The sequence below is a fragment of the Ictidomys tridecemlineatus genome, chromosome 11 (genome assembly GCF_052094955.1).
Source record: "Ictidomys tridecemlineatus isolate mIctTri1 chromosome 11, mIctTri1.hap1, whole genome shotgun sequence".
NCBI classification, from domain to species: Eukaryota; Metazoa; Chordata; class Mammalia; order Rodentia; family Sciuridae; genus Ictidomys; species Ictidomys tridecemlineatus.
This window is the reverse complement of record NC_135487.1, coordinates 32,195,492-32,204,626: the sequence shown is the minus strand read 5'-3', so window position 1 is coordinate 32,204,626 and position 9,135 is coordinate 32,195,492. Positions and strand designations below refer to the sequence as shown.

The following is a 9,135-nucleotide window of genomic DNA, read 5'->3' as shown; positions in this document are numbered from 1 at the left end:
GTGGTAGAGTGTCCCTGGGTTCAATGGCCAGTACCACATGCGGCATTGCAAAAGTTTTGGCCAGATGGGACCCATTCTAAATCCTCTGCCCCTCAGATATCCATCCAGCCTTGTGTGACAGCCAAAATTTAGTAGACAGAAAGTCTGAGATACAGAGCTGGTAGAGGGGCCGGACATCTAATTGGGGCATGCATTCCTGGGAGTATAGGACGAATTATTAAGAATTAGTGAGAAAAACAGTTGTTGTTTTTTTTTAAAAAAAATAACTATCTTTTAGTTTTATTTTAATGTGAGGATGAGAATTAAACCCATTACCTCTCGAATACTAGGCGAGCGCGCTACCACTTGAGCCACATCTCCAGCCCTGAGAAGAAAAGTTTTAAAAGAAATCTATTTCTAGGGCTGGGGATGTGGCTCAAGTGGTGGCGCGCTCGCCTGGCATGCTTGAGGCACTGGGTTCCATCCTCAGCACCATAGAAAAGAAAATAAAGATATTGTGTCCACCTAAAACTAAAAAAATAAATATTTAAAAAAAGAAAGGAAGGAAATCTATTTCTAAACCTTCAGCTTTGGCCAGCACCTATCACAGACTTGGAGAAAAGCCACCGGGGGTCAGAGGTCAGGCATGTGACTCTGATTGGGCCTTTCCTGCTGATTTGAAACAATCCCTAAGACTTAGGACCAGGAATAGATGAACATCAAAATATTAGCCAGGCGCTTTGGAAGGGATGATCGCAAATTCAGACAATTTCCTAAGACCCTGTCTCAAAATTTAAAAGATACAATAAAAAGGGCAGGGGATATTGCTCGGCGGTACGGTACCCCTAGACTCAATCCTCAGCACTGATAAACAAATACAATTGGGGAGGTGAGTTAAATCCCCAGTACTTAGGGTGGGGGGGGGTGACGAAGAAGCCACTATCATTTCTAGGGGGATCTGATGGAATCCTCAGGATTTCACGCCAGAATAAATTTTGATTGAATTTACAGCGGTCAAAGAGATGGGATCTGCCTAATGGAGCGGCTGAGCACTGCGCCAGAAGTTTGAGGCTGTGTGTTTAATGCAGTACAGACGCAAGCAAAACCGTTTTGAGTTCAAATCCAGGTTCTCTTTGACTTTTTGTGTCCTTGAGCAGACTGTTTCAATATCTTCAGTTTACGCCTCACATAACGACCAAGATAAAACGCACCTCCTAGGACTGTGATTGAGATGAAATGGCCAATTAATGTGAATTGCTTCACCTCACAATGGGATCGCAGGAAAGGATTACAGCTTTGTCTGGAGGTGCCTCAGGTAGGTAATACAATCACTCTCGGCGTCCTGAAGTCTTGAAATGGAAATTTAAAAGTTGATGGTGGGCTCCACCCTGGAGGGCGTGGTTGAAGGGGCGGGGAGGGAATCCGGAACCCAGAGCATCCCTCAGGGCGATAAAAGGGCCCAGCACCGTGCCCTGCTCCCAGTGCGAGTTCTGTTGGTTGTAGGCGCAGCTCTCGACGTGCGCAGCGCAGCCCTCGACGTGCACAGCCCTCGACGTGCACAGGCCTCGCAGGGCTTAGGCCTGGGCTGGAACTCTGGATCTACTTCTGGTGAGTCTACGCCTCCAAATCCGTGGGCAAAAAGTGGTGTCCCAGACTGGGAAATGAAAAACTCCAAGTTGGCGGGTTGGTTAATGCGGGCAGACGAGGCAGAGGCGTACGAAGTGGATCCTTTACTCTGGGTCACGTTCATGGATCACCTCCATGGATCACCTCCACATGGTTGCCCTACCCAGAAAATACCTTCCACCAAACAACCTGGGTCTGCACCGGACAATGTCGGAAGCACCTGAAGGCCTCTGGAGGCCAGAGTCGAGGTCTTGACTGCCCGCAGGAGTCCCAGACTGTGGCCCGGTGCTGGGCATCTGCAAACGTCGTTGTGGGTAGAAGGCACCGAAGGATACGCACAACAGAACCCCAAGCGGATGAGTCAGAGGGACCTGGGAGGGTTCAGTTAAAAACACGTTAGAGCCAGGCGAGGTGTTGCACTCCTGTAGTCCCAGCGATTTGGAGGGCTGAGGCAGGAAGATCACAAGTTCATGGCCAACCTCAGCATTTTAGCGAGGTCCTAAGTAATTTAGTGAGACCGTGACTCAAAGAAAAATAAAATAAAAAGGACATACAGTTAGCGAGCCAGAGACAGAGGCTTATCTATGGATAGGACTGATTGTTTTAAGAATCCCTTTAATCTGGGATAGGTCCCATCTGCTTTCCTGAGAACCTGAAGCCTTAGCGATCTGAGGCAGATCCTGAGCCGGTGGTGTGGAAATCAGAAATTCTTCTTTGGTTCCGTTTCTCTGCGGTATCAGGCAGCTGTGCTTGACGAATGGAGTTCTCCGGCTCAGAGGAGACGCCGGTTCAGTGGTGGTGGGGGGAGGGGTAGACAGGAATTACACGAGTCCGCTGGAGAAATGGTTGGAGAGGAAATACAAAAGGAAGATGTTATATTAGAGTTCGATTCCCCCCGCTTCCCCGTACTAGGGATTAAACTCCTTGAGCTTCATCACTCAGCCACACCCGCACCTTTTTTAAAAATTTTATTTTGAGACAGGGTCTCACCAAGCTGCTGAGATTGGCCTCAAACTTGCAATCTGGGCCTGACTGGAGGTTGATTATAATGAGGACTTTATCGCATAGAATTTCTGTATCCACTAATTCCCTTCCCCCATCGCAGGGTCAACCACCATCCCACTGCCTCCCATGAATTTGACTGTTGTGAAGTATGCTATGTAAACAACATCACATGGTATTTGTCTTTTTTTTTGTGACTGGTTTATTTCATGATGCATAATGTCCTCAAGGTCAATCCACATTATAGCATATGTCAGCATTTTCTTATATTTTAAGGCTAAAAAAAAATCCATTATTTGTATATATCACATTTTACTTATTAATTCATCTGGGTGGCTTTCATGTTTTATCTACCATGCTATGAACATGGGTGCACAAATACCTCTTCCAAACCCTGTTTTCTTCAATTCTTTGAGGTAAATACTGAGAAGCAGGATTGCTGGATCATATGGTAATTCTGTTTTTAATCGCTATACTGTAGTTGTGCCATTTTCGTTATGCATTCCTGCCAACGGTACAGAAGAGTTCCAATTTTTTCACATTCTCAACAACACTTGTTATTTTTCTGGCCTTTTTTTTTTTTTTTTTTTTTGTGTGTGTGTGTGTGTGTACTGGGGATTGAACCCAGGGGCACTTTACCAGTAAGCTATGTCTCCTGTCCTTTTTATTTTTTATTTTGAGACAAGGTCTCCCTAAGTTCAAGGCTGGCCTTGAACTTGAACTTGAAATTCTCCTGTCTCAGCCTCTGGAGTCCACCTGGCCCAAGTCACTTCACTAATTTTTAAAATGGTATTAATCATGACTCCCATATCCTGGAGTCATGGTAGAAATGAAATGAGATGAGAAATGTGAAAGTTCATTCATTTAACTGAGTCCCTAATAAGATGTTTGGGAAAGGGGAGCATCCTTGGAGAAGCCTCTGGGATGAGCACTCTGCAGGAGAAGACAGGCTAGTCGGTAGGAGGAGCATAGGAGGAGTTTGCTTTTTATTTTTTATTTTTTTTCTTGAATGACTGTTGGTCGTGTGATGAACATATCCTGTGTGAATGACTTGTTCCCACGCTAGGCCTTCACAGTAGCCATCATACGCTAGTTTTAAAAGTGTTTGTGTATAGGTTTTGGTTCATAGTCACCATTTCTGCCTTTTCTTGCAAATTCCTGTGTTCATTGCCATTGTACATGGGCCCAAAATGTGCACATTCTTAAAGTTTTAGGTTCAAAAACATTTTTTTTGTTTACCTGCCCTATTTCTAGCATTTGTTTTCTTTCATCTTTTTTTTTTCAACTGTGAGATTTTATTTATTTTTTTATTGGTTGTTCACAACATTACAAAGCTCTTGACATATCATGTTTCATACATTAGAATCAAGGTAGCAGAATACAACAGCCACTAATATGGCAGTATGTAAAAATGTGGATGTGTAACCCAGGCGATTCTGCAATCTGTATTTGGGGTAAAAATGGGAGTTCATAACCCACTTGATTCTAATGGAGTTTGCATTTTAGAGATGTTAATCTGACTGTTTGTGTGGAGACTGTACCAGCCTGAGGCAGTTTCAGGCTTTCAGGCTTCAAGGCTTGAGATGATGGTGGAATGGGCTAGATAGTGTCAGTAGGGATGGGGAAGAGTTTGTGGAATTGGGATTAAAGCTGGGATAGACTCTTACCTTTTCTTCTTCTTTTTTTTTTCTTTTTTTCCTTTTTCAGGATCCCACAACTGAAGATCTCATTTCATCATGTAATAGCAAAGAGATGAACTCCTTCTTCCAGACAATTGAGGAAATTGAGGAGCTTCTCCAGGTCTTCACTGAATCTTATAAGGACATGGAAAAAATGTCAGCAGTGCCAGAGCCACAGCTCTATATGCCTCTGACCATCTCTGGTGAGGGCAGACTTCATGAGTTCACCCAGGGTCAATCAATGCCTTCCTCGAGGCCTTCAATGGAGACTTCTGTATGTTCTAACATCCCTGGAATGGTCCTCACCCAGCAGACTCCTCCTAGTGAAGCCCTTGATACATTCCTTGGAGAACTAAGTGGGACTTTGTCCATGAACCCCCAAATGACATCCTTTGATCAGATAAAATCCTCAGCAGAATTCCAGATGATGAATATTGCCGACACCCCAGAGACATCACTCATTGATTGCCAGAAAACTACCGTCACTGCAAGCATGATGACAATCTCTAGTGAAGTTAGCCAAAAGAAGACATTAATAGGTAATCAGACTCTCAGTGAGATCCAGATGACCCTCAGTGAGAATCAGACTCTCTATGGAAGCCAACCAACAACTCTTAAAAAGGGCCATGTGATGACCTTCAGGGGTTTTCAGACTCTGATTGAGGACTATACCATGACTTCCAGTGGTGACCAGACCCTCTGTGGGGGTCAGATGACAATGGCAAGTGGTAATCAGATCCTCTATAGGTGTCAGATGACAACCCCTAGTGGTGACCAGACCTACTCTGGGGGTCCGATGGCAAATCTCAATAGTAACCAGACCCTCTATGGGGGTCAGATGACAACCCCAGGTGGTGACCAGACCTTTTATGGGAGTCAGATGGCAACCCCAGGTGGTGACCAAACCCTCTACAGGGGTCAGATGGCAACCCCTGGTGATGACCAGACCCTCTACGGGGGTCAGATGGCAACCCCCAGTGATGACCAGACCCTCTACGGGGGTCAGATAGCAACCCCCGGTGGTGACCAGACCCTCTACGGGGGTCAGATGGCAACCCCCAGTGATGACCAGACCCTCTACGGGGGTCAGATGGCAACCCCCAGTGATGACCAGACCCTCTACGGGGGTCAGATAGCAACCCCCGGTGGTGACCAGACCCTCTACGGCGATCAGATGGCAATCTCCAGTGGTGACCAGACCCTCTACGGCGATCAGATGGCAATCTCCAGTGGTGACCAGACCCTTTATGGCGATCAGATGGCAATCCCTGGTGGTGACCCGACCCTCTACAGGGGTCAGATGATGCCCCATCAGTCTTCATCAATACCATACCCAGGATTCCTAAACGATTCAAGCTCCCCTTTGATTCAGGGACAATTCCCAGAAAATAAATGGAAACTCAAGACTCAGAGATATCAGTTTCAGAAGAATTCTAACATTCTGAAGCCCTATGCCTGCACCTACCAGGACTGTGGGAAATGTTACACAAAGTATTCCCACCTCCAAATCCATGAGCGCAAACACACTGGTAAGTGAGGGCCCCAGTGTTGGGGAGGGGCAAGTAGATTTGTATTTTTGTAAAACTGGGATTGGTTGAGATTGTTGCCACCCCACCTCTTGGCCTGAGACTCCAGGCACTTACCGCCAGGCCTGTCTTAGAGGCTCTTGCCTCTACCTTTCCTGGTCACTTCATGGAATACCTGGTAGGTATGGTAAATTGAAGATACCCCTTCCTTCACTCTTCCTACACCCCACTGCCTTTCCTGTTAACCTCTACCTCCCTTCTATTTTATTTTTCTTTCTGTCCTTCACAGTTTTCCTCCAATTCATGTTGCCTATCAGCATTTCCACTTTCACCCCCACTAGTCTTCTCTCTTCTGTCTCTCTCCCACCCCAACATGCTCGACCTTTTCCTCCTTCACTTTCAAAATCCCTGCCCCACCTGACCCTGACGAATAAAAGCCTCTCTTTTCTCTGTTTCAGGGGATAAGCCCTATGTATGCAATGAGATAGGATGCACATGGAAATTCACCCGCTCAGATGAGCTCCGACGCCACAAAAGGAAGCACAGCGGAGAACGCCCCTACCTGTGCACCAGATGTTGTAAGACTTTTGCACGATCAGATCACCTAAAGCAACACGAAAGAGTCCACAGATAATTTTCACAATTGTGTATACCTAGAATTCTCTGTAAAACTTTTTATTGGTACTCAGCACTATGCTAGCATATAGTGGATTTGTAAAGTTTTTCATTTTTTTCCCTAAAGCACACAAGGAAAATATGTATTTTCATATAGAAACTGGATAATACAAAATGGAATAAATAAAATCAGAAGTACTCTTCATTCACTCTCCTCTATAGAGTAACTGCTTTTTGTCAGTGTGCTATAAGCCCTTCTAGATCTTTCTCTGCATTGGCCTCTGTGTGTGCACTTATAAAAATGTATTTAGCCAGGTGTGGTGGTGCATGCCTATAATTCCAGCCGCTTGGGAGGCTGAGGCAAACAAACAAACAAAAAAACCCAAATGTATTGTGAAAACTGTCAATTCCTCCAATAGATCAAAACCAACGTGGAAATTGAACATGGTGGTACTTGTAAACCTAGCAACTCAAGAGGCTAAGACAGGAGGATTGCAAGTTCAGCCTCAGAAATTTAAAATCACTGTCTCAAAAAGGGCTAGGGATGTGGCTCAGTGATAAAGTACCCCTGGGTTTAGTCTCTAGTACCAACAAAACCAATCAATATGGAGCCAGAAATTGAGAAGGGTGGGTAGTCTCATATTTGTATGTCTGAAAACTGTGACACTCTCTGAAGTTTATTAAGCAAAAATGCTTTTGATAATAGTATTAAAAGAATTCTGACAGCACACACAAAAAGAAAACAACAAAAAGTTGCTTCTTTCCAGCAATATGAATGTTGCCAATTAGTAATTTTCAGCTTCAGCTCCCTCAATGAGCCTCTGCAGCTAATAAACATCGTCTCTGGACAGATTATATGAAAACCTCCCCCATTTTTTTCCTTTTTTTTAATATTTATTTTTTAGTTTTAGGTGGACACAATATCTTAATTTTTTACGTATGTGGTGCTGAGGATCAAACCCAGTGCCTCACACATGCTAGGTGAGCACTCTACCACTGAGCCACAACCCCAGCCCCATATGAACCCTTTTTTTTAACCTTTAAAAGTTTCCTTTGCCCTAGCTCCCCTCCTTTAAAAAAAAATTATAGATGGACACAATATTTTTATGTGGTGCTGAGGATCAAACCCAGTGCCTCACACATGCTAGGCGAGCACTCTACCACTAAGCCCCTGCCCCAGCTATGCCCTAGCTTCCTTGGATACGCTTATCTGTCATAACACACATATATCCTGGATTATAATTGCCTGCTCATTTCCAATTAGACTCATTTTTCTTTAGAATCTCTCTTCTGCTACTCAGGGTGACATAATGTGGTGCCAGAAGTAGGATCCAAATGGAGATCCCCTTTGAAAGAATCTGCAGCCCTTGGATTTGAGTGTGGTACCCACTTGAGGCCTGTGTGATTTCCTCTTCCTTGGCTCACCTTTTCTGCCCCACGAGTCTTCTCAGGATGAGCTGCTGCTTTTTGGTAGAAATTCCATGCCTTTATTTGGAATCTGGTTTGAATAAAACTGCATCCCTTCTGGGACTATAAAGGATTGATTTTTCCTGGCAAGTTTGATCCTCAGCACCACATAAAAAGACAGTGCCTCTTACTGATTCTGATAAGTACTCTGGTTTACACCTCTGTAAATGGTTTTTCTCTTTTCCTTATTTTTTCTTTTTCTTTGTATGTGTGTGTATGAACATCTTTAAAAAGCTAAAATAAACCAGGTGAGGTAGTCCACGCCTACAATCCCAGCAGCTCAGAAGGCTGAGGCAGGAGGATTGCAAGTTGAAGGACAACTCCAGCAACTTAATGAGACTCTGTCTCAAAAAATAAATAAATAAATAAAAATAAAATTTTTTTTTAAAGGCTGGGGATGCAGCTTAGTAGTAAAGCACCGCTGGTTTCAAACAGCAAGATTAACTGGGCCCATTGAATTTTCTTTTGCTCTTCAGAGATGAATACAAAACAATGGGGTTTTCAATGGCTAAGGCTTGCCAGAACATTTTGCCTTTGGGGACTCCAGCTGGCTATGTGTTTAAACATCACTGCCTATTGTCATGCACACTTAACCAATGGACACTTTACTCCAAGGATAATTTAGAGTTCAGATGACCTTTCATTCAAATTCCCTAGTTTTTTTTTTTTTTCCTTAGAACTAAATTAGAAGACCACAGCTATAAGGTTAAATAATCTCAGTTGGCACACTGAGATTTCAAAGTGCAATTAGAAAACTGCTCACTGCAAATTACCATTTCCAAACTGGCTGAGACTGGTCTCCTGACCCTCCTCCTCCTCTTCTTACAATTCCTTTTGTCTTCATCCTTACCTGAATGAACTCCTTTCCCAAACTCCGCAGCTACAAACCCAGTTCTTTCTACAGCCACCAACTCAGTTTTTAATAAGTGAAATTTCTAGGAAATTTCCAATAGGGAGAAATGAAAAGATTAAAAAGGTGTTATTCTGGCATATTAAGGTAAAGACATTTGAAAAGTAGCAAGTGCAAAAAAAACAACAACAAAAAAAACACCACCTCAATCTTTGCAATGATTCTTTAAAAACGAGGATAAAATTCCCACGTGAAAGACTCTCAAGGAAAGACAGGGTCCTTCAAAGACAAAAAATTGAGATCGGGATAATATTGGATAAATTTTAGATAACTCTTATGTTTTTAAGCCTCCCCATAGGGTTTAGTCACTTCACAGTTTTTTGATCTTTGT

At 43.7% G+C, this 9,135-nt stretch overlaps 1 protein-coding gene across 1 annotated transcript; it reads left to right on the top strand.

The window, feature by feature from the left end:
• The first annotated feature begins 470 nt into the window (after window positions 1–470).
• Klf18 (KLF transcription factor 18) lies at window positions 471–6,632 on the top strand. The gene is made up of 3 exons (XM_040288529.2): window positions 471–1,587; window positions 4,315–5,815; window positions 6,271–6,632. The coding sequence occupies exons 2-3, from the start codon at window positions 4,360–4,362 to the stop codon at window positions 6,444–6,446; spliced, it is 1,632 nt and encodes a 543-aa protein (XP_040144463.2). The 5' UTR covers window positions 471–1,587; window positions 4,315–4,359; the 3' UTR covers window positions 6,447–6,632.
• The last annotated feature ends 2,503 nt before the right edge of the window (window positions 6,633–9,135 follow it).